General features: G+C 42.4%; 2 protein-coding genes across 3 annotated transcripts in view; one reads left to right on the top strand and one right to left on the bottom strand.

Annotated features, from left to right (window-relative positions):
• Window positions 1–4,180: 4,180 nt before the first annotated feature.
• Window positions 4,181–24,130, bottom strand: WBP4 (WW domain binding protein 4). Its single transcript, XM_061374287.1, has 10 exons — window positions 24,046–24,130; window positions 17,805–17,877; window positions 16,271–16,333; window positions 16,055–16,178; window positions 15,034–15,246; window positions 14,045–14,100; window positions 9,957–10,023; window positions 8,150–8,280; window positions 7,041–7,270; window positions 4,181–4,621 (listed from the first exon to the last, which is right to left on the bottom strand). Coding segments are annotated over exons 1-10 (1,167 nt in total). The 5' UTR covers window positions 24,048–24,130; the 3' UTR covers window positions 4,181–4,413.
• A 139-nt stretch (window positions 24,131–24,269) lies between these two features.
• ELF1 (E74 like ETS transcription factor 1) overlaps window positions 24,270–26,124 on the top strand; it is a 90,290-nt gene continuing 88,435 nt past the window's right edge. Inside the window, exon 1 of one of the 2 annotated variants that reach the window (XM_061374272.1) lies at window positions 24,270–24,313. The gene's annotated coding sequence lies outside the window, so the exon portion shown is untranslated. Of the gene's footprint in view, window positions 24,314–24,753; window positions 25,138–26,124 lie in introns of those variants that run through there. The other variant, XM_061374269.1, reaches the window with a different exon arrangement.

Below are 26,124 nucleotides of genomic sequence, written 5' to 3' on the forward strand. Positions count from 1 at the left end.
AGACGACTTAAGAGGTAGATACAAGAGAGACTGAAGAGGTAACAGCTGACAAAGCAGAACCAAAGGGTTGCTGCAGAAGGTACAGAGACAGCTTTTGTACCAGCCAGCACAAGGATTAAAAACCCCACAGGAGGAATGGGATCTGTCTCAGGAGGAAGGATCAGTGAGGAAATCAGAAAAGCACATGGGGTTGAAACAGCTTATGGCTGTTTGAGAGTAGATAAGGTTGTACCTCTCCAGGGCATGATGCAAACAGGCGGCAGGAGATGGGATGGGGAGACACGGTGGCCTGTGTTAAGACAGTGTGATACTTCCCCAAATCCCAGTGGAGCAGAGGTGAAGTGAACGGAGATGCTGGAGATACAGCACAGCAGTGATGTGGAGGTTTGCATAGCTGGGAATACTGGAGGAAGACTATTTGAAGAAGATAGCAATAATAAGACAAGTACTAAAAAAGGGAGGCACAACTCAAAAAACTAATCAAGGAAACCAAGAAACATGAAAGTTTTTTACTCCCTTTCTGAGATACCAAAATTTGCACTGAAGTAACATATTTTTCAAGCGAGAAAGAAGAAAAAAAAGGACAAAAGTTTTTATACAAGCACAGGTGAATTTAACTTGGATCCGTGTCATGACCAGCCTTTCCACCTTCTTAATCTGAACACTGGGACTGGATGATGCCACAACACAGATTTTCTCTATGATAGCCAAACACAAAGCAAACTTTACTCTATTGGGAAAGTCTGGATTTCAATCTACAAATTCCCAGGTGGAGGGTTAAAATTTGGCTTTGCCTAAAGACGAACAAGGAGTATTCTATAACCTGGGTCAAATAAGCAGGTCTCTGCACAGCTCCTGGTATAAAGAAATGCCCATCAAAGTAACTGCAATATATTGCATATATGCATCAATTGCATATCAAAGTATATGCAGTATGTTTGGTTCTAAAAGCATCACCAGCTTTAGACAGACCCTACTATAAAAACACACACCCCAAAGAAAAGCATCCTGTACTGCCAGTCTGTCTTTATAGACAGACAAGACAGGGGAGAGATGAGGCAAGGAAGGAAAAATACAGAACTGACTTGAACTGACTTGCTCAAACCCACACAAATGAAGCCATTGTCAGACACTGCAGTGACTCCCCTTTTCTCTCTGACTCTTCTCGTATTGCTAACAATGTCCACAGCAGCCTACAAAACCAGGAGCCTGCAATAAAAGGAGGCAAGCAACTGAAAAAATGCTGCATGACAGAAAATGGGTTAGCGAGGAAACACAACACTCTTCCTCTGGTAGCACTGTTCTTCTCAAACAGTAAAAGGAACATTCCTTTACTGAAGGCCAGTGCAGCCAAGGCAGGATTAGCAGATGAGGAGCATAACTGTGGTAATACCTACAGGATTCCTATGGCAAATTCCAAAGGCAGAAGAACTTGCAGGGAGATAGCAGAGGAGGGAGAGGGATCTGCACAGAACCTGTGTCCTGGAAAAGCAGCATCTCCCTTAAGTCTCACAAAAGTGTGTTTGTATCAGAAATACTTGGTTTAGATACACAATAAGGAAACTGAGTGACAGCACGGTGCAAAATTAAACACTGGCTTTGGACAGATCCCATTTGATTCAACTGGCCCTCATTGTAATTTAAAAGCAAGGAATGAACTGGTCTCTCCTCAAACTCAGAGGTATCGGGGAGCGGAGAGTTCTGTTTCTTTGTGAAACACAGGCTTTAGAAGTTCCATCAGCAAAAGCAAGTGTATGGTATTTAAACCAACTTTACTATCAGTGAACAAAGAGAACATTTAGTATCTTTTCCACTAATGCTTTGGTTTGTCTATTTAACACCGTACTTGACAAAGACCTTTGGTTGATATTACAACTAGCAGCAGCCCCTCAAGGAAACAAGTTTGGAACACTTTCAGATGGTTTTAAACAGCTCCCTGAACAGCTTAGTTACAGGTATCTTAAATCACTGCCGATGACCACTTCAATGTGACAGAATTTTTAAGGAAAGATGTTAGTATTTTGGGAACCTCACTATAAGAGAAAAGATGAGCTCCTCAGAGGATTTAAAAGTGGAGTCTACAAATAAAACTCCTATACTACTGTGCCAATAAACAATGAAATCACTTTACAGAGCTCCTAAAGAAATGTACACACTTTAGGCTTGGAGTAACAGAAACAGATGAGTACAGCAGTACAAAACAAGTTTGTAAGGAAAAAAATGATTGTGCTTGGAAGGAAAGCAGGATCAGCTGTTAACGCGGCAGCTGGCAATGGCAGAGCAGCAGACAGAGCTGGCTGTACTGGAAGATCACAGGGTGCCAACGGCAGGCAGCATGATACAATCACGTGAAAGGCGAATGTGGTTTAGGGCCACATGTATCAAGAGTCACTTCCAGTAGGCCAAGGAAGTGTTAGTGACATCACCCATGGCCTTAATCTTCCTTGAACACAGAGCCCAGGCAAACTCAGGCTGGAATAGGTGAAGAGAAGCGGTGGTGGTGGAGTGCCACACAAGGACATGTTATGTGATGCTGAAAAGACACGGTGGATTCAGGAGGAGGAAAAGCGAGTTAGCTGAAGGACAATACTTGTGTAAATTGAGAGGAGTTGCAAATGAACTTGTTACAAACACAGGGAGGCTTCAAGCTGCGGCAGTAGTGTTCAGACATAAACAAAACCTGAAAACTGCTTCTTAAAGAAACCTGACAACCCCTCCTCAGCAGAAAGGACACTTCTGCTCTAGCCTGTCATGTGAGGACTTTCATATAGAGTGCTTGCTGTACATTCCTTCATGTATGCAAGAACGTATGAGAGCATCCAGCACGCATCCAGCATCTCTAAATGACAATCCAGGGCTGGGTATTACAGGAAACTTTCAAATTTCTCAAAACAAACATCAGAAGAAATACAAGCCAGAGAAACACATGGGGTTAAACACAGTACTCAACTCTCCTCTACACATAGACAGAACAACACAGAAAAGAAAAAAGACCTTGGTGTCCTTTGTAAGACATGATAAACATTCCCTGTCTCACACTCCTTTCTCTGCTGATAGGATGGATTAACAGTTGTTTTCTCTGGGAAGTTCAAGCTCAGCAGTTACCAACTCCATTTTGCTGCAGCTGGCTGTAATGATCCATTTGGCTGTGATGCTCCTGAACAGAACACTACAAGCTTTTAGAAAGAGACATTTTTTAGTGGGTTCATGAGCTGAACGTTTGTGGTCCACTGTTTGACACCTGGAGAAGCAATGAGTGGAGCTGTATCCTTTCACAATGAATCCTGATCATGCTAAATGCACAGCAATCCCACCTAGTGAAGAAATCGAACCTACGGGCCTTAAGAAAATGTCCAAGCCATCGTGGACAGTAGAGCCATCAGCTCCACTTACCCATCTTCTGTTTTCTGTCTTATGGTACTGAGAATGATGAAACTTCAATACACTTAGTCTCTCTCAGCTTAGTCAGTCACTGCAACTATTCAATACACTCCCCTCTTACCAACAGACAAAATCCATAAACCTCAACAAGGGTTCTGCATGCTGTAGCAGGGCCAGGTCTTTGGAATGTTTTGTCATGAAAGGGACAATTTGTTACGTCAGGAAAAGAGATAAAAAAGAAAGTAAGACCAAAAAAAGAAAACTTGATGTGCAAAAAGAAGGAAAAGCTCAAGCACAGACAACAATAAAGCAAAATACAACAGGAAGACACCACAGAAATATCTGCTCCAACAGGTTCTGGGGCTGTTACAGGAAGTTAAGATTCATGCTGTTTAAACCTTCTGCAGAGGTTTAACACATTTATGGTGCACGTACACAAATGATTTTCCAGACGTCACTTGGAATGAGTGGCACTGATGTGACAAACTCCTCTAGAAACAGCTTTCATCAAAGGATCGCTATGAAATGTTGGCAGTCTCACCACCTACTCTTCTGCAAGTGATTAGCCAAAGGTTAGTAAGCACAGTATTTTTACTCATTAGCTGGGGAACTACTCCACATAATCAATCTTGAGGGATGATTTTACTCTCTAGTACATGTCATTGATCCAGTTCCTCTGTGAAAAAACAAAAGGTCTGCATCCTTTCTGCAAGATGAAGGATGACTATGTTCTCTCAGAAAAGGAGTAAAAAACCTTATGCAACATATTTAAAACAGCATACCCAGAGCAAACTGTACCTAGATTGTACAGGTAAAATAGACGTATTTACAATATTGCATAAGTAACAGAACAGAGACTTCCATTCCAAGATCAATCACATCAAAACAGAATTAAAAAATGTTACAACTCACATGTTTCAATCCCTATAAATCCTTAATTTCTATCCAACATCTTCTTTATAAAAGCCTGTTTAAAGTATTGACTTCTGATTCACTCTTGCTTCAACAGAATCAAGTATTATTTGTTAAGTGTTACTGATCACTCAGTCTCTGTCTTAAGTTCCTAGATTTTCCATTTTCAAATTTCCTCTTTTTAAATGTTGGCACCCCTTCTGTCAGCTCTCCAAGGGAGGTGACTGTCTTCTCCTTAAATATCACTGTTGCATCGTCTGGATCCTCTGCCACTGGGGGTGGCAGACTGTCACTCTCTGTACTAGGAAGCTCCAGGTCCACTTTTTCACTGGGAGAAGAGAGGAAAACATAGAAGGATTAATCTACATGGAAAAAACAGCATGGTGTACTGCAGACAGCAACATCCATATTTGATTGTCAAAGCAGCTTTGAGCTAGATGCAGTCTTCTAGCCAAGATCACCGTCATGACAGGCATCAAGGAAAAAACATGCTCTTTGCTTCTTCTGTGTGGGCTGCCCTGAAAAGTAAAAAACTAAGACCTCCTTGTGTACAGAACTTGTAGCGTGGCCCAAGCACTCATCATGTAATAGTCCTGCAAAAGACAACACGGCTGCATGTGTGTAAATTTAAGACAGTAGTCAGTGACCAGTTAGCAATGCTTCACTGCCAAAATGCTATGGAGTAGTTTTACACAAGTGTCCATCCCTGAGGGTCTGCATGACAGACAGAAAACAGATTTACCAAACCAGCAAGTGACCCCAAGTTGGGAGGAACAGCTTTGGAGAACAGAATCACAGCAAATACTGATCTGAATGAATCAGAGACACCATCTAAAACAACCAGTTGGTTTTAAGAGATCAACAGCAAAGCACTATGTTATAAAAGAATAACCTGTGGCACAAACTTATGATGGAGAACAACCCAACAGTTGGCAGCAAATGATCTTAATTACAAGTCCATTGGGCATCATACCAGTATAACTCTGGTACAAAGAGATACACATTGTGTTCCTGGTCAATCCATACAGGAAATCCTTCAGTACTACTGAGTGCGCCTGATGTTGACTCCTGTACTGTACCTGGTTTCAGGTCCTGTGCTTTGAGGAAGACATGGACTGGCTCAAGCAACCAAAGAGAGCCACAGGAATGACAGCAGGTCAAGAAAACATGACCGTTGCAGTATGCCAAAAATACAAACCTCTGGAAGTGGTTGCCATTGTGCCTAACCTCAATTTAAAGTAAATAACAAACAACTGCATTTCTCTCCTTTACATGTGTGTGTATCGCAAGCCTGTGTTTTCACCTACAGACTGATATATAAGGTTCAGTAGCTGAAAGCACTTTTTATATGGCAGTGCTTTCCAAAAACTGAAAGAACTTATCAGCTCTGGAGTCAAGGAGCAGTTAGCTGGTCCAACACAGAAGGTGTTACGTGAACATTACGATTTCCAAGGAAGTAGATCAGTGCTGAATTTAGTTCCAACACTGTCAAAACTGCTGAATCATTTACAACTAAAACACTGGAGAACGGGGTGAGTATGAGGGAAAGGACAGTTTTCCTTCTCCAAAACCTAGCTTCTCCAGACTCCTAGAGGGTCCCACAACAAGAAACTGGCTGTAAAAGGCAGCATGTGTCACAAAAATAATGAGCCAGCTCAAGCACTGTGCAGTAAAACCAAACCAAACCAAACCAAACCTCCTGGTCACAAAAACACCTGTAGCACATCGGCTGGACATGGAAGAGAGACAGCTTCCAGATTTAAAATGGCATAACTAGATTACACATTTTGTCTTCCATCTCCTGAGTTAAGTCATTACAGAAGGTGTCTCCCACGACATTGTAAGAGCCTCCAGGACTTACCCGCAGTGACAGCAGTAAAGGTTGTGGATTTTGTTTTGGTTTTGCTTAACTCTGTTTTGAAATGAGGCAAATGAGGGAATGAGAAACAGCTGAACCAACTCTTTTACTGCAATACTGGGTGAAAATTTGTAGTGTCTTTTCAACCATGTCCTTCAAGTGAGAAGCTAGAGTTAGTACACCACCACAAAGTGAGGAAGAATTCACTGCTTGTGCAAGTAACTTGGCCAAACACACCAGGCGTAGGTAGAAATTGCTTGGAGTCTGACAAAAAGCATACTCCTTATGTCAGGCACTCCTGATCCCACAAGGAAGGAATTCAAAGCAATGCTAACTCAGTATGATCAAGATAAGGTTGCTGGTGGTCCTAGAAGACCAAGATACATCTTGAACTTTGGGCAGAGTTAGCCCACTTAATTACTCATCAGAAAGAATCAGAGTTTAGCCTGGAAGCTGGAGGCCCTGAGAAAGCTGCCTATGCTGTTCCGAGGGTGGAAGCAAAGGGGGAAAGGTTCACGAGAGCTCCTGAGGCAGCTCAGCCAGACAGTTGAAGGAGATGCTGTTAAGGAACATAAGCTTAGAGTAACTACCTTTAAACAGCTGATACTCAGCCTCTAAGAAAAATTATGGATGACAATCATCCTTCAAATCACTTCAATTTAGTCTGTAATCATGGGGAACTTCTACACTAAACCAACCTACCACCAATTATCAGCCATGGAGTGCTATTACTTCAAATAATCCCTGTGGTAAGAATTGTATTTGGGCTATACTTCCAATCCCTGCAGTGTTAATTCTGCAAGAATTCAGAAGAAAAAGCTTCAGTTCTTTCAAACAAGTATTCTGGAAACAAATACCATGAAAATAACTGTGATAAACATTTCCTCACCTCGGTTCTTCCTCCTCCTCTTCTTCTTTCTCTGGAATAGCTTTCCATTTTCCGTAAGGATTGGTCTTGCTGGATGTGTCACTGGAGGCTTCTTGGGAAGGGGATGAACTCTCCTCTTTATCAGCAGTTTCTTCTGACTTAACTTCTCGCCATTTCCCATAAGGACTTAACTTCTTAGCTCTGGGAGACTTTTTCCCTTCCTCTGATTCTTCACCATTATCTCGTTTCCTCTAAAGAGGAAAAAACCCACCTTAAGCAAAAATGCCTAAATAAAAACACAATGTAGCTTTATTTTACATCTTTGATTTACCATTACCTACTATTCATACTTTTCAACCAAGAATAACTTGAAATTATAAACCCATACTGTCATAAAACTTGAAAACAAAGCTTAGCATATGTGCATAAAAAATAAGAAGCAAAAATTCACATACAGCTTTCTGTGCTGCAGATACACACGCTTTAGAGCTAATACCTGGTAGTAGTTTACACTGATGCAGAGTTACAAACATACATATTTTAGAATTAACACCTGTCTGTGAACACATTTTATGTTTAAACTATCTGAGAAACAGTTACAGAAAAATCATCTGACCCAACCAGAGCCATAATCACACCCTTTATCATAAGTTTTAAACCTGAAGACATGTAGCAATATAACTGATCCACATTTTGTACTACATGCTGCCAAACTTTTTCTCAGTTAATAAGAAAATTACGCCCATGTGATTTTCAGTCAAAAGCTCTCCCTGAGGGTCTCTGGGCAGTCACATTTACCAGTGAAGGTTTGAAGTCATCCTCACACTGCAATCCAAACCACTCTGTGGATTATTTCAGCGAGGTGACAGTGACCTTTCTCAGAGAACATCACATCTCTTGCAGACTTCAAGCTGCTTCAGGTGGGCTGAAGAGGAAGATCATGCTTTCTATTCTGGAACAGTGCCACTAATGGGCCAAATGATTGAATAAAGATTCATTTGACTTTAAACAAGTGCAAACTTTCAGTCATATGGTTTAACCTAATTACAATGAGTACATCCTATCACAACACATAAATTATCTTCTGCTAGAAAATTAATACTGTGTGTAAAATAAATCTAAAAACTTGCCTTGAAATTTGTTTCCGAACTCTGTGCTTCATTCTCACTGTCTTCTGAGTCTGAATCCGATGTTTTGGAATCTGTTTGACTCTTCCCAGTTGAAGGTGAAACAAAACCACTTGGTTTCTCCCATGTGGATACTGTCCAAAATATTTGAACAATCATATTACTTATGTTTCTAATTCTGATCTGGCATTTCCTTTCATAAGGAGTGCTGTCTTATGCAAAGATACAGCAAACAGTTTAGCACAGGGCTTTTGCCCTTGTTTGATATGTTTGTTTTAATAAACATAATCAGAAATATAACATTTCACTTCTCAGCAGAGATACACTCATGACAGCTGAATTTACTGTTGGTAAAGCTTGTTTTAATTAGTGCTTAAGAAAAATAACATAAATGGTGAACTGTGGCTTGCAAGACTGTGGTCTCTCATCCTTTTACATGACAAATTGCCCTCTAGAGGTGCCTATCTGATTGGCGTTGTCCATCGATTACAAAGCCAGAATAAGGTAAACTGTAACTTCAAGCCTCAGCTCTCCAGGTAGATAAACCCCTTCTCTGTGCTGCCTGGCTCTGTAACATTAGGTCAATCTCTAATTAAAGAGCTATCAATTAAATACAAACATCAATCTGAAAAGACATGAGAGTATGTACAGGATGTGACCTCACTTTCACTTTTTAGTTGGAATTTGCTGGTACTATACAGGCAAATAGACTGAGAGGAAGTATTAAAATAAAGGTTGACTCAAGGGTCTGAAAACTAGTTTTAGTAACAATAAGGCAAAACCAACTTGCAATATGGATTTTTATATAAGCTTTCAAATTTAATAAAACTCTCCAGTTATTTTCTCTCTTTCCAAAGAAATCCCCAACTGAAAACAACACTTAACATGTATCTTGAAGAAGTAAAGGTGTAAGAAACTGGTAATGAGTGACTTTAAATGACCAGAACAGTCTCTTCAGGGCACTGCTGTCACTTCAGAATCTCACAAGCCCAAATTTTACCAAATATGATGATTACAAAGACATTCTTCATTGAGTGTCATGTGTCCATGAAGAACTCGAAAAAACAACACAGCCAAAGGCATAAAATATCCCTGAGCTTAGAAGGCAATGTTTAAAAATAATCAGCATCTCCTTCGGCTTTCAAAAGAAGAAATCACAAATCATTTGGGCAGGGGAGTGGCACATTGGAAAACTGGAAGTTTTGGGGGTTTTATTCTATTCTTGGCATTGTTAGGAATGCCACTTCATGCCCAACAGCAGAAGGAAAACTCATACACAGCATAAAAGCACTTGCTCTCCAGAGAGGCATCACTGACCTCAAAATTATTCCAACGGATTTAGAAAACAGATGCCTGTTCTGAGGGAGTTACCACAAAGTTCCCCATGTTAGGGAAAAGAACAGGGAAAAGTAGGAGGCAAGATGCTGGGCGGTCTTGTCAATACTGTGTTGGTAAGAGGAAAAGTTGAGGAGGTTCTTACTCAGTCCTACGTACCTGCCAAAACAAAATCCTGCCCCTTTCTGGTTCCCAAACTATAATTTCAATATATATGTAGAAAAGAAGAACACACAGTTCAGAGCTACAAGTTGAATGTCAGAAAAAACCTATTAAGCACAAACATATACACACTGACAATACAGCTATAAAGCCAGCACTGACCTAAGCAACAACTGTGTTTCGACTAAGGTAGCAGCTAAAAAATTCAGAACTTAGTAATACCCTTAAAATGCAGTTATTTGCAAAACAAAGTGCTTTTCTGAAAACCCTCTCTCCTGAAACAGAGCTTAACTGGAAAACAACCTCTCCTTACCTCCTGTTTGTGTGTTGTAGTAGTAAGTATGACCATCTTCAGTGACACCCTCTACCCACTCCGCTGTCTAAGGAAAAGATACAGGAGAAATTAAAACAAATTTCAAGGGTCAGCCAAAGCATCACTTATAAGACTACTCAACCCCTGAGCATCTTTTGTTTGTGATAATTTTCCCATTTTAAAGCTTAAACCCCTGTTAGGAAGTATTCCCTTTGACTCAAATGAGACTGAATTGTTTAACTTAAAATACTGCAAATGCACACACACATTTTTTTTTCAAGAAGTGGATAATTAGTACGAGGCAATATAACACGTTGCCATACACTTCAAATTATCATACAGGCCATTATTTTACATGGGGTTTATTTTCCAAAGTGTTCACCCCTGAGGTAGTAATTTCCTGTTTGTGTCATTCTCTTCAGTGGAGGTTGATAAAAAGTTTCTCTGGAAGATGCAAGGTTTTGTGAGGGCTACAGAAAACCTATCAATAAGTACTATCACCAACTAAACAGAAACATACAAACAAAAAACCATTCTAGAATTTATCCCAAAACAGATGTTCATCAAAAATAACAGTGAAATCAAACTTTGCAGGAATGCGTGCCCGTTCATTTACCTCCTTAGTGAAGCAACACTTTTCCCTAGTGATTAATAAATCCATATGAAATGTGGTGGAAATTGCAAGTAGGTCTTTTTGGATGTGTAATTAAAATGCAGATGTGCAGAATCAGCCACAGCTACATAATCAGTCATTACCCCTGACTTTTAACATCATCCTTAAGAACCTGATTTACATCAACACCTGCACATACAACTACTTCACTGCTCCTTAAGTACTAACTACTGCCTGCTCCTCTGCATTAGGCACAACATCCATGAAGCTTCACCATACATTATTTTTGCATTAATAAATGTGTCTATGTGTGTATACACATACATACAGTATACATTTGTGGTTCGGTTGATATGCTGGAGGGAAGGAATGCCATCCAGAGGGACCTTGACATGCTTGTAAGGTGGGCTGATGCCAACCACATGAAGTTTAACCATGCCAAGTGCAAGGTCCTACACCTGGGTTGGAGCAATCCAGGCACAGCTACAGGTTGGACAGAGAAGAGATTCAGAGCAGCCCTGCGGAGAAGGACTTGGGGGTGCTGGTCAATGAGAAAATGAACATGAGCTGGCTGCAGTGTGCGCTTGCAGCCCAGAAAGCCAACCGTATCCTGGGCTGCATCAAAAGGAGCGTGACCTTCAAAAGGAGAGTCGAAGGAGGTGATCCTGCCCTTCTACTCTGCTCTCGTGAGACCTCACTTGGAGTACTGTGTGCAGTTCTGGTGTCCTCAACACAAAAAGGACATGGAACTGTTGGAACAAGTCCAGAGGAGGGCCACGAGGATGATCAGGGGACTGGAGCACCTCCCATATGAAGATAGGCTGAGAAAGTTGGGGCTGTTCAGCCTGAAGAAGAGAAGGCTGTGTGGAGACCTCATAGCAGCCTTCCAGTATCTGAAGGGGGCTATAGGGATGCCTGGGATGGACTCTTCATTAGGGACTGTAGTGACAGGACAAGGGGTAATGGGTTAAATCTTAAACAGGGGAAGTTTAGATTGGATATAAGGAGGAAATTATTTCTTGTTAGGGTGGTGAGGCACTGGAATGGGTTGCCCAGGGAGGTTGTGAATGCTCCATCCCTGGCAGTGTTCAAGGCCAAGTTGGATGAGGCCTTGGGTGATATGGTTTAGAGCAAGGTGTCCCTGCCCATGGCATGGGGCTTGGAATTTGATGATCTTAGGTCCTTTGCAACCTTAACTATTCTATGATTCTATGATTTGCTTAACACTCTTATTAAAACTTTGTTGTTTTCTTGAAACACACAACAAAATCACGAGTTAAAGTTCTTGCACCCACTCTGTAAACAGGAGAAATTGTACCAGTAGATTCAGAGCAGGCAAAGGCAAGAGAGCCTTCAGTGAGCAAGTTTCCTCAAGGGTTTGCTCTCAAGTGCTAGTTTCTCCAAAAGAAGCAAAAGGAGAGTTTATTTTCTGTAAGTAGAAAGAGGACAAAAAGCCAGTCTTAAGTACAACCTAGCCTTTTTGTTAGTCATATCCTAAGCATCTCAGCAGATATTTGATGCTGGACACACTGAGTATCCTACTATATAAATGCTAATTGTAGAATCAACTAGGTTAGAAAAAACTTCTAAGATCATCAAGTCCAACTGTTAGCCCAGGACTGCCAGGTCCACCACTAAACCATGTCACTAAGGGCCTAATCTATGTGGTTTGTTAGCACTTCCAGGGACAGTGACTCTACCACTTCCCTGAGCAGCCTGTTCCCATGCCTGACCACCCTCTCAGTGAAGGAAGTTTTCCAACTATCCAGTCTGAACCTCCCCTGGCACAGCTGGAAGCTCCTACCTCGTCCTATCGCTTACTACTTGGGAACAAATGCTAACAAGCATGATGTCAGCCTAACTGAAGTTGTAGGTAGTCTTCAACATGCTTTCTCATTACTCTGCTCTCTCCACCTCTTATGATGGCTGAGCAGCAAGCTAATGTGCTGTAAAACAGGGAGGGCCTGTGCATCTACACTACATATTGCATTCATGCCCTTTAATTTCTGGGCAATGAGTCCTTGTAAGAGATCTGGAATGTTCCCGTATCTTTAGCTCAAACTAAATAAGGAGCAATCAAGTGGTTGTTTTTAGCAATAGCAAAAATAACTCAAGACACCACAAAGTCACTGAGCAGGGTGAGGGAGGAATGACAAAATACAGCCATGTGGCATTAGAGAGATACCCGAGGCTGAAGGTGTGCGTTTATGATAAAGCTGAGGTGAGCTAACTTCAAATTGTTGCCAGGAAGGGAGCCCCTCCTCTCCCTGATCTCCTCTCCCCACACTGGCATTTCCCTGATTACCCTCAGAGCTGATGGCAAGGAAATAAGCCTACAGAGCACTAACCTGAACTCTGATGTCTTCACTCCCTGAACTAGTTCACTGTTAGGCGAACATGCACCAAGGACCACACAAGATTAGTCACAAGACCACATCTTTCAGTGGAAGGCTACATTAAGACTGGCTTATAGATATTGCAAATATATCCTGAGTGAAAAGACAAAGACTTCACATATACTTTGTGAATTGATTCAATTGCCTAAAAATAGCCCCAATTAAAACCATTTTCTCCTCTGACTGTAAGTTAACCAGTACCAAGCACAGCCTGCCTTCTGAGATGTACAGAATGGGAAGCATTCTGAAAAAGCCAGGCTTTTTTGATCTTTAACATAAAATCCAACATTAGCAAACAAAACTGACTTTAAAACATATTGTACTTATGAGACCTATGCTGAAAATGGGGAAACGGAACATAATGTCACAGGAGTGTTGTAGAAATCCTATTTTTAATGTTCTGAACCACAAAAACCCTGGAGTGATAAGTATCAGGGGAAAGCCCATTAATAATAGCAAGAAATCAAGGAATGGTTTGGGTTGAAAGGGACCATAAAGACCATCTAGTTCCAGTGCCCCTGCCATGGGCAAGGGACACTTCTTTCTGTCCTTGGTTTATTGTGCAAGTGTTCCCATGCCTTAAATAAGGAAAAAAATAAGGAAAATAAAGTAATGTGCTAAAAGGTTCCTTACACATGGGTTCCATGGTCATGGAACTATCTGACAGTGCAATCTTAATGTTTCCTAAGAGAAAGGACTCTTTCTCTTATGTGTACGAGATGTGTAAGATTTATTTTTTTTGTAATTACATTTCATTTGCAAAAGGTTGAAGAGAATTTATTCAGAATTTCCCAAAAGTTTTCAGTTTAATGGACTGAAGCGTGAAAAAAGCATACTCTGCAAAACCACACCCACCACCATTTCTCTTCCCTTGATAAACAAATTAGCCAAAAATTGGTATATTAAAATCTCAGTTCCCATCAAGTCTATCATAAAACATTCTATGCATTCAGTTCTTCTTTTCCTAAGTTTTTGAAGAGGAAACAATTTATCTTCTGTAGTCAGAAGACTTGCGAATTGCTTAGCTTATTTTTGAGAAGTGTTTGCAAGGACAAAGAAAAGTATGAGTATTTCATTACCGCTTTTGAGTTTGGAGAGTTGCCCTGGAATCCTTTAGGTTTCTCCCACTGTGATTCTTAAAAAAAACAAAAATATATTTCATCCATGATTCAATCCTGTTTTAATACTCTTTAAGAAAAAGAGATCTTAAGAATATGACATGACACTGATGTGTGCACACATACAAACAAGTAATATAGTAAACAAAAAAGTAAAATCCTCATTGGAATATAAATCACTATCAAGGAAACCATGGTATGAACAATAAATAGAAGTATCACAACTGAAGTTGACTTTACTGGGACTAACCACCTTCCAGACGCTGTTAAACTATGGCTGATACATACATTAATACTGGAATTTTCATACAAAGGAGAGTTGTTTTTTTGTCTGATGGGGTCTTTTTGTTTGGTTTTGTTTTTTTAGTAAGAAATGAAACCCATAAGTTTTTTACCTTTTGACAATTATTTTCTATGAGGAAAAGACTATGGTAAGAACTCATGTCAATCCTTAAATCTGTAAGAAACAGTTAGTAATATTCTCATTAATCATAAAAGAGGGTTGCTTTTAATGCTCTAGAGTATAACATAACTCATAGCACCCCAACAGAAGTCAGTTATATAAATCTTGTAAATGTGGAAAGAAACAATCAGGTAGCAATCCATAACTGCTCTCATTTACTTGGGCACAATGAATTTATTTGACATTCCTGATCAGAACACTTCTTCAGGAAGAACACAGCTATCTTTCGTATACTTAACCTCTGAAAGGCTAAACACTTCCAGAAACTGTGGAATTACTGCTTTCTTCCATTATTAACAAACACGAAAACCAGTCTGAAATTCTGGATGCTAACATCTTGAATGTTAAATATCAAAACTCCATCTAATTGTTCACATTTTAATAACCAGCTTACTACAGAAAGAGCAGAAGAGTAAAGAAATGCAGGTAGTCTTTTCTCATTTATATCCAACAGCTATATCTGCATTTGCCCCTTACTAGTGTTTACCTCCTGTTTTGGTGTTGTAATAGTATGTATAGCCTTCGGGAGATAATCCTTGCACCCACTCCTTTGTCTCAGTTTTTGATGGCACTGAGGCATCCAGAGATGACTTTTTTTTCTTTTCTTTCTTTTCCTTCTTCTCTTTCTTTTCTTTCTTTCCTTTAGTTTCCACTGTGTTACTCTGCATTTTACTCTGTGTCGAACTGGGACCTACATCATCTTAAAGAAAACAATACTCCCTTTTTAGAAAAGAGTAATAATGTGAGCTTAAATATTAGTCACTCTTGAGCAACAGTAAATAGGACATTTTGTTCTTACGACTTATATTCACTCATTAGCATTACACTCATAGCAGGTAAACTTAAAAAGATTCTGTTCACAGAGTCTTGCACTGTAGCAATATTATAGTAGTGTAAGAAAGTCCAAGTATCAAAAGACCAGTAACATAAAGAGAAAAACCATAAGGACCAAAGAGCTCTAACGAAACAACAACAAAAACGAAACTAAGAAAGTTACGAAAAAGATAGTTCTACAGAAGCTTAAAACTACAAACTTTTTTTAATGGATCATAAGTTGTCACGTGGAACAAAGGTACTTGCTGAACTGCAAGCTGAGTAGGTGATTCTCACCTCCACTGTTAAGACACCAGTGGGAACCCAACCTCTCCTACTCAATAGGAACTTTCGTCTCCAACTGGCAAAAGTGACATAAAATTAACCAAAGGAAGCTGCACTGCTGATTCAAAGCATCAATTGCAGCCTCTTTTATGTTATCTCATTGTTGAATTTTTCTACTCCAAACTGGATTGTTCCACAGACCAGAGGATACCATAGCTAAAAGCATCCTGTGCTGTCACTTCTGCTAAAGGCAATTTGCAGGCTCCTCCTTCTTTCTTTTCTTTTTATTGTGCAAACACAGTCTTGGAGTCCTCCCCTCATGTTCCTAAAAACTAATTTAAGAAAAAACTCTTTCCTATTCAGTATTCTTTCAATTCTGTCTTTAATCTTCTGGCAGCTATATGAACTACCTGGCTTAATTCCAAGCCTTTTCATATCCTCTTGATAGGCTTTCATTGCAGCCTCCTCCATTGCTGCAAATTCTTTTGACATGTTTTCTTCTTCTTTTGCTTTTTCCAAACTTTTCTTTTTAATCTACAACAGAGAAACAAGAGAATAAATTAAACAAATCTGATAATGAAAGAGATTAAAAATAAGCATTTGTGCAATTAAGATATCTGAGTTACCTCACTAATTCTTTTTGCCACATTTTCTTTATGATTCTTTCCTCTTTCATGAAAATCAATGCTCTTCAGAGAGAAAACCAAGAAAAAATTGTAAGTATTATGCAATTTTAATTTCATTAATTTTAGCTAAAATCTAGTTATACTAAACTTAGCTGAACAAGCCTAAATGTAACTGGTCTGAAAACACTTCCAGCAAACACTACAGCTACAAAATGGCTGTAGGAATTAAGGAACACTGAGAAACGCTCAACTTGGAAGTTACAAAATATCACTAATGCTCCAAAATGGTTCCATAAAATTTCATAGTCTATATTTCTAAGATCTGAATTTTTTTCAAACGATACTGCTCATCACACATAGAGACAAGTAACAGGAAACCTGGGCTCCCCCTCCGTGCTATCCTGCCAAGTGTCATCCCTTGATTTTTTCTTCTTACCCTCTCTGTTTTCATGGAAACTTTTTTAAACCATATGGGTTATTCAGCATTCCAAGTATTAGCTAGGCTCCTTAATTAGACTCCCTCATGAACTTAAGTCTGTAGGTCCACAGACATGAGAAAGGGAGAGGAAAAGGCAAAGTGGGAGAGGAGCTGTGTAACTGAAGACAACAGAGCAGTCTGCAAGCCAAAAAGCTGCCAGAAAGACTGAAGCCAGTACGAAGTGGAAGGAATTCAGAAGCTGTACAGGGGCAACAGTGGAAGTCCTCATGTGCTTCACACAAAGAACATCTGAGCTCATTTAGGTGTTCAGATGTTAGGTGCCTGAGCCTGACCTAGTAACTCCAGAATTTCTTTGCATGAAGCCACGTGCAGAGGATGCACTTCAAGGGCAAGATTCATCTTATTTAAAAGCAGACTTTGTAAGTTCCCCAGACCCTTCTCCTTTAACATGTATTTCTCTTCACTGATCACAAGAAGGAACCTAAACCAATTAGCTCACACTTGTCATTCTGAACCCCAGGTATCTAACTGTAAACCAGATGAAGCTCAGGTCCAGGACTACGCCTGGCACTGAGTCAGGAATGCAAGACTTAATTTCTAAGTAAGAAACCAATAGGTCTAGTATTCTGCAAAAGGCATCTGCAAGTCAGAAACACCTTTCTGTAACCCAGTAACATTTCTGTGGGCAGTCCGTAATTAAAGAAACCTGCTTTAAATGCTTAAGAGTGCTGGATGTACCAGGCCTACCATATATAAACAGTACATACGCCAGGTTTTGCTTTCTACTTGCATGTGAAGGCCAGGAACAGGCACAAAGTTTCAAGACAGATCAAATGTTAAGTTACAGAACTTGAAAAAGCAGGGTCAGATAATTCAGTTCTTATCTGTACTAGCAAGTAGAACATCAGACACCACTTTGTATGCAAGTACCTGGCTCCCACATACCGTATTTTAAATATCTCAAGTATTACAAAGGCATTTTCTAAAACCAAATTTCATGCATCAATACAGTAGTATCAAAAGTGATGTCAAAAGCCTGTAATTCAAATTCTTAGAATTTCAAAATCATTGACATATTATGGTAGACCATCGTACAGGTCTGTTGTCAGCTATCCAGCACTTGCAGTAATCGCAGAATTTTTTTGGCTGAGATTTCCAGTAATCGGCCCTGGGGAGAGAAAAAAAATAAGTATGTATAATCTGAAACAAGAATCAAAGCCACAGGTCTTTATATAGATGTACAGCTTATGAAACTAAATCTACTCTGCTTTGGGTGATTGCACTGTTCAGTACTGGGATTGTCCCCATCTGACCCCTGCAGATTGCAAGATTTTCACAATGGAGATGCTTCTGTAAGAACCAGAAACACATGAAAAGGCAAGCTAGAGATACATAAGCAGCTCTAGACACCATACTAAACACAAACTGTGCAACTTTTCATAAATGTTTTATGTTTTTCACAGAACCACATGCAATAAATGCGTCTAAGTGTAAAACGTTAAATTTAATGCCAAAGCCTGCTTTGGATACTGTATACAGTGCAGCACAAAGGCAGTACAAAGGTGCAGTTCTGGACAACGTGAGCTGCTGTGGGGAATCCTGGAACAGATTCTGACCTGTGGGGTCACAGACACAGTAGTAAATCATTAGGATGTTTCAATGTAAAAATTCGAGTAACTTCTGCAGCATGCAATTTAGATAAGTCGCATGCATGAGGAAAGTTGGGGAAAACTCTTTGGAGCTCAGAAGTTAGGACCTAAAAAGTATTTAATAATAAAACAAACAAGCCCCACAATGGCTGTTCCGTCATCAAAAACCACTTTGTAATGCCAGATGAAGCTTGTGAAATAATTCAATTTCTTGTTAGCTTGCAGCAACAGAGGCAATGCTTTGGTTCAACAAAACACATTCTAGCAACACACTGCTCTTAAAATGGAAAAGAATGAGGGGTGAAAACAAAAGTATTTCAAGGTTACACTGAGAACATTAAAAAAATCAGCCTGAAACCTGAATCGTTGCCTTTGTCTGAAGATCAATGGACAGAGAGAGTTCAAGGAAAATACTTCCTGACACTTTTATTCAATAAAAACAAAACTTCTTCCATGCACAGTGATAGCACCTTCAACTCTGACACACGTAAGCACATCTTTCATTACCAGAAACCTCAACTCTTAAAATTCAAACAGATGTTGAAATACATCCTCTGACCAGTGCCTAATGTAAAAATACAGCTTTGCAGATGCTACAGTTACTTAGAAGTGTAAGTATGAAGGGTATGCTCTGAAAAAAAAAATCCTGTAAGCAATAGTGTGTTAGCAATTAACATCTTTTCCAGCAGTTTTCTGGAAAGCTAGAAAGGAGCATCCCTTGATTTGAACGTCAAGCTGCTCATCCCTGAAAGGTGGTATTTTAAAACTGGACGATTACTTAGTCACACATTTAATTAAATGGCATTTCAGATTTATATATCAAAATGTATTGCAGCCAAAGCCTGAAAAATCTAACACTCCCGGCTTGAAAACCAGCCTAGTGGGAGGGAGAAATTCAGAGCTCAGAAATACCTCGAGGCCCTTTTTCCTAATGGAACTATAGCTCCTAATTTGCCTCTAAATCCCTTTGACATCATCTCAAATAATGCTCCAGCTGAAAGCTGCGTTACCCTTCCTAAAGCAGCAGACCAATTCTGACAGAAAACACATGAACTGTGCAACAGCTTCACTGCATCTTTCAGATATGCAAGAACATCTTTGTGATTCCAAGTTTGACCTAACAGAGCTGCCTCTTTCTCTTCAACAGAATCAAGTATAAGTGCTAAAATTAAGACTGTACAGCTGCACCCACCGAAAGTCAAGACTTGAGAATGTGAGGAAATGTATTTTCACAGCTGTATTTTCCACAGATTCTTTCCTAAATGCTACCGGACATCACATATATAGCAAACCACTGCAGCTATACAGTCATCTTGCTGGAGAACCTGAGGGTACTCCTGGGGATTAAGTATGGATGCAGAGGCTTTTTGTCTTCATTTCCTATTGGTTTTGATAAAGACAGGCTGGCTCTCGGTTGTTACATGTAAAAGCAATGATACTGTCTGTGCAAATGATACTGTCTGTGCAAAAGACTTGATATCATGGGAACCTAAAATCCTGCATTTCATGATTAATGAGTTGTGGAAATTATGGTCCCAAGATTTTCCACCTTGAGTTCATACTACTCAAAAACCAAGCTTGGTTGAAATGGAATAATATCTTCCATTTTTACAACAGTGGAGCCTGCAAAGCACCAACAGCACTGCAATGAGAGCAAGCCAAAGAGAAGCGTTTGGAAAGGAACAGCAACAGAAGCAAGACCCCACTTCAGTGAGAGGCTGCTAACACTTCACGGGCTCCAGTCACAAACCTGAAAGTTAATCCAGATCAATGACAATGTTTCAGTATGCGATTATTTTATTAATCTGCCAAATACAACCTTGAGGGTAGATGCTGTTAAAGTGGTATAGAGGTTTCTTATACTTGAATAATTGTGTACAAATCAAGGGAAACACAGTTATTTTTAAAAGTCATTGCAATCAAAACCGTACAGCTTTTAAGACTCCCTATCTTCTGCCTGCACTTCCATCAGTGAAGGTTAGTTCTTATTTTCAGCTTTAGAGCTGGACTAACCCGCTAAGGACCAGAAAGCTTACCAGCTAGCCAGTACCACCACAAACACCTTCCTTCCTGCCACTAAAACAAAGAGTCCAGAGGTTTGCAGAGCTGAGGTTCAGCATCACACACATTTACCCAGGTCTGGCTCCCAGACAGGAGCTTGGCGACACAGACCCAAAGAGGTATCCAAGTTTCACTGTGAAGCTCTATCTCCTAGGAAGGGTTGTGACAAAGTCCAATGGGAGCCTGGTTTTCCAGAACTGCCTGAGCAAATTCAGCTTGGCAATCGGCACCCAGGGAACAGAGCAGCTCAGACAGTCAGGTACTGGGCACTTGCTTGACAAACTGCTGTAAACCTTCAGCCATTTGGAAGAAATTTGCATCTCCTACAGAGCAGTGATTTTTTTTTTCAACTTTTACTCATCAAACCACTCAGGGGGCAGAATGTGCAACAGCTCAGCAAGCTAAAGGGAAAGGAGGGAAAAAGAGAGAGTAAACACCAAGCTGTTTTCTTGAGAAGTTAATGAAACAACAAAACTCTGCTGCAAACGGTTGTAGAGTGCAAATAGCGTCACTGTTAAAACCATTTTCAGAGTTCTGAAATTCATTTCAAACTTCAGAGGGAGTGAGAAGATGGGGAAGAACAAGTAGCAACTCTACATGAACAGCATCTGCCACATTCATCATTTCACAAGACAAGAAAACACTGAAATCAGAGAGAGGAAACTCAAAAACTCAGGTATTTTGACTTCGCATATTCATTTCTTGAGCCATGAGTCGAATGCAGCCTATGCTGCAGTGACCCATTTACACACTCCAGCAAGTGAACCACACTTTTGGGAGCACACAAAAGGGGACAGGTTCTGTTGACAAGGTTCAGAAAGTAACCTGCAGAGTAATGCCAGCAGTATTGGGGTCCAGAGCCCCAAACCCAGCCAACTGGCAAAGTGCTTCTCCCCACAAGCTATAGTATTATTAATGTTTTAACAGGTGGTGCAATCAGCTTTCCTTACAGAGCAAAGCTTAAGAAACTCTCATAAAGAAGCTACCTTCAGCTGAGACGTCTTTGCCAGCCTTGACTTTGAGACTGGGATGGAGGTTCTGTTTTTACCATGTACAATTAAAATTAAAAGGGGGAGAGAAGGGAAAAAACAAACAAACAACTGTTTTAGGTGGTTCTGAACACAAGGAAAAAAACCCCAAACCAACAAAAGAAAACGCGTCTCTGCATCCAAACCTGGAAGCATTTGCTTTGAACAGCTCTGTTCTATAACACCAGACTTGAAACTTGGCAGGGGGGAGGAGAGAGGAGGGAAACAGTGTTACCAGGGATAGATCTGTCAAATTATAATAATTTAGGGGCTAAAAAACATCATACACATGCTTAGCAGTCTTCTTCGGTTTTAACAGCTACAACCTCTGAAGACTACACAAAGGGAGTATCCCACAGCTTTCTGCAGATTTGAGCACTGGGCAGCTTGCGTGCACATCATCTTGAATACAGGTGTGCTAAGTGAGAAAGAGACAAAGTTCTTGACTACACAAAGAAATGAATTCAGAGTAACTACTGTGGCTGCTCTGTAACAACCACTCAACAGGAGACAGCATTCAGAAGTAGTAATGAACTCGATTTGGGAATATTGTGTACTTTTACAGAAAAATAATAGTCCTGTAATGGAAAGAAAGAATGAAAGAAAAAAAAATAATCACATCTATTTCACAATAAACCCTACTCCACATGGGAAGCAATTCCAGAACAGCTAATTGTAATTCAAATATCCCGGTATTGGTAAAACCTAATAATGCAGCTCTAAAATCAACAGGGAAGGAGGCCAAAAAGGAGGTTCTTGTACTGTGAAGCGGGTCCCAGCAATGGCCCTAATGACCCATACTCTCAAATAATTCATAACTCCATTCATTCAGAGTGCAATAATCCTACCCTAGAAACTCTGCTGAGATACATACCCGTATTTAAGAAAATGTATTTAAAAATAAGAACTCAAGAAAACAGCATCCCTGACCCGGCGAGTGCATAGGGCTGTCCTTCCTAACTGTGGCTTCAAGTGTTTCACAGAATATACATCTGTATGTGGGCTCCCACAGATGGATGGGAGTTTCATCCACATGAAACAGGACAGTTCTCTGAAGAGTTTTGTTCTTCTGGCTTTTGAGTCCATTTTACTTTTGGCAATCCTTCTGTAAATTCTAATTTCCAACCTGATTTGCTGCTGCCTCTTCTCACTGTATCTGCCCCCTCTGAACACCATACAAATTGCAATATCCTGCAAGACAAACTGATCAGAGAGCAGTCTGCAGCAGCTACTTAGTCTGACCTGTACTGGTGCTGAAAATCATCTGCTTTGCCAGATCTCTTTTCTACATCAAAACTCTGTAACTTTAAAGGGGATGCTGCAAATATTTTTAAAAGCATACAAGAATGCACAAGAGTATCGGGGCAGGCTTCTTCTGCACATATGGAGCTCCAATGGACCTCATGTCCCCTAAATTCAGTTGTCTAAAAAGTCAGATGTTGAGTTCTCTGAGCTCTCTGCATCAACAGATGGAAGCTATAACCTCCAAAATGACACTCTTTCTGTCCCAAATATTCATCTGAGAAGCAAATTGAACTCCATAAGTGTGTATTTTTTCCTTATACACAGAACTTAAAGCAAACTGCTCGAGTCAGTCCTCAGAACTTAAATATCTTAAGTGCAGGATATCTGCTGAGAGCAGAGATCTACTGCTGTACATGCAGAATAAAGATATGGACTATGTCAGGAAGAATACGATAAGAATTAGAAGAGGAAAAAAACAGCAACACAAACTGGGTCAGGAAGCTGTGCAGGTATAATTTTAGCAACAACTAAAATTAAGAACAGCACTGTATGTAGTACCAGCCGGCAAGCCAGGCTCACACAACCTGACCATCACGTATTTCCCCACAGAAGGATCTGAGTCAGGGTAAATGTTGGTTTTCTGATCAGGTTAAGGGTTGGTTTGAGTTTTTTGTCAGCAGGGATGTTACGCATCTTGAAAAGTAACAGAAACAAACAAATGCCATTTTCATGAAAGTCTCACTTAATAAAGATCAAATCCTGGATTCTCACCCCCGCAAACGCGGTGAGGTATTAACACAAGTTTCCTAATTAAACTCTCGGCCAGCAGGACCGAGGCGCGGAGGCTCCTTCCGCACACTTCACCCAAAAGCGGAGGCGCCAAAGGCAGCCGCGGTTTGAGGTTGGAGGGGTCGGACAGGCAGCTGGCCCCCCTGCACCGCTCACGGCACCGTCCCGGCAGGCGGGAGCCCAAGCTGCCCGGCGTGTCTGGGAGAGATAAGGCAGCGAAAGCGCAGCACAAACAAACAATCAGGAGGGGGGAGGCCGGACGGGAGCAGACGGACGAGGGCGAGAGGGAAGCAACTCAGTCAATGAGCCGGGGATCACCGGCCACGGCTGGGGCACGGCTGGGGCACGGCTGGGGCACGGCTGGGGCACGGCTGGGGCGCAGCAGCAGCCCGGCTGCCCCAAGGCCTCCCACGCCCTGCGGACACAGGGCCCGGCCGCCGGCACTAACTCACTCACTCACTCTCTCGCTCGCTCCCTCCCTTCCCCGCCCGCGGTCTCAGGACAGGGGGCTCTGCGCAGATGGTGGCCAGCGCTGCCCGCTCCCTCCCGGCCCCCGGCACTCACATCGCCGCTTCCCGGCAGTGCCGCTGCGCAGCACCACACCGCGCCGATCCCCTCCGTTCGCTGCCAGCCGCGCCGCTGGGGCGGACTGGGGCGGGCCGGGGCGGGGAGAAGGAGCGCGGAGACAGAAGCCGGGAGGGCTCAATCCGCGCTCTCCTCCCCCCGCCCTTCCCCACCTCCTGCCTTCGCCCGCTCCTCCTCCCCGCCCCCGGGAGAGGAGAGCGCTCTGTGGGGAGTCGCTCCGAGAGGGAGACGGAGCTGTCGCCGTTCGGTGAGTGCTGTGGGCTGCGGAGAGCTCCGCGCTCGGGGGACACGAAGGAGGCTCTTCGCCCTTCTTCTCGGGGAGCGAGCGGCCGAGCCCCGCCGCTGGCAGCACCCCGTGCCGAGCTGTGCCTGCCCCGCCGCGGCTGCGTGTGGGAGAAAGGGGGTGCGGAGCGGCTGGGGACGCGGCGGAGGGACCTGGGGTGCACCGCCCTGCCAACTTCGTGAGGAGTTGGGGCAGCGCCTGTGGTAGGAGGGGTGCTTCGCCGCCTCAGCCTCCTCCTCCCGCCCTGCCCGCCGTCGAGGGGCGGCGGGGGCGCGCGCGCGGGACGGGTGGAGGCCGCGGGGTGTGCGTGAGCGCCTGAGGCGGGGGGGGGAAGAAGAGGAGGTCGGGGCCAAGGGCCGGCACCGCCCTGGGGCGGGTGGTGGGGGGACTAGGACGGGACACTCGCCCTCGACACGTCGGCTCCGACGGGCCGTGTTACCGCCCAGGGGTGTGGGTCGCTCCCGTGGCGCTGGGTGTACGGGAGTGGTGGAGGCGGAGATATCCCGCCTCAGCTGCTTCCCCCCCCCGGGTAAAACTCCTGCCGAATTTGTATCCCCCCCATTCCAGCCCCGTGGGACTGATTTTCCGACGGTGCAGCGAACAAAGTGATGTTAATTTACCGATCGCAGCTGGCAACCTTTCTGCTGTAGTCACGCACAGGGGTGGAGGAGAAGCCTGGGGAGTGAGTCATGGACGTGAGAGGCCCTCTGGGTGTTTATGGCAAAACCACGGGGTGGCTCCTTCAGCGTGTGGGAAATCGGTGGAGTAAGAGTTCTGTATGAGCAGAGGTACCCGCGCGTACCACACACCCCTGCCCCGGCTGCCTGCGGAGCAGCCTGCAAAAGGAGCGGGGGAAAGTCACATCCCTCCTTCCTGAAGGGGGCTTGTGGTCACCCAGTCATAGCTAACTGCAGTAGTTACGCGTTTGTCAGCGTTTTCATTATAAGTGCAGTTTTTATGTAGTTTATAACTCGGTTATAAGAACATGCACCGGGTTGAAATTTGGTCGTCGGCCTCTTCTCCAGAAACATCTTCTAGGTGAATCTTGACATGATTCTGCTTAGGTGCTGAGTGGAAATACATGGAAAATAGTGGCTTTCTATATTTCCATGAACTTTAAAACATAGCACGTGGACACATTTCCAGCTCAGTCAAAAAATAAGTCATCCCCCCACTGTTTGTTAATCTGGTGAAGGGTTTAAAGGCTTGGTCTCTGTAGGCATTGCTCTTTTCGCGTTATTTAGTGCAGCAGAGACTTTCTGAAGACTCTTACAAGGTTCCTGCTTAAGGCATCAACCTACAGAAGTGACATAGGTCACCGCAGGGCCACACAGCTCTGACCATGGAGTGCCAGGGAGTGCCAGGACAGTCTGAACGCCTCAGTGCTGCTGTGGGCAGGAAGCTGGTCTTAAAAATGAAGGTAGAATACGTTAACTTTGCTCTGAGGGGGTTTGTTTTTTTACCGTGTCTGCTCAATTGCTGCTTCTGAGACAGGGAACAAGCAGGGTATTGAAGAGGTTTGGTTGGTATCTCTCTATATACGCACATCTCTGGATCCCGTGAAACGCGCCTGCCACCCAGTGGATGTAGCTGACCCTATACGCTCCGTGTTCTGTACATTTGACTACCTCTTCGCGTTGTCCAGCCCTACCCCGTTGGCAAGTTTGAGAAGCAGAGTGCTTGGGAGTTGTAAAAATGCCCAGCTCATCTGGTTTGCCCTGGGCCTGTGTGCAGTGATGGTGTCTGTCATGACATAGTTTTAAACTGATGGAGGG

This window comes from Neopsephotus bourkii, unplaced genomic scaffold (genome assembly GCF_033783945.1).
Source record: "Neopsephotus bourkii isolate Nb327-2 ecotype Australia unplaced genomic scaffold, CSIRO-AGI_Nbou_v1 NB_1637, whole genome shotgun sequence".
Taxonomy (NCBI): Eukaryota; Metazoa; Chordata; class Aves; order Psittaciformes; family Psittacidae; genus Neopsephotus; species Neopsephotus bourkii.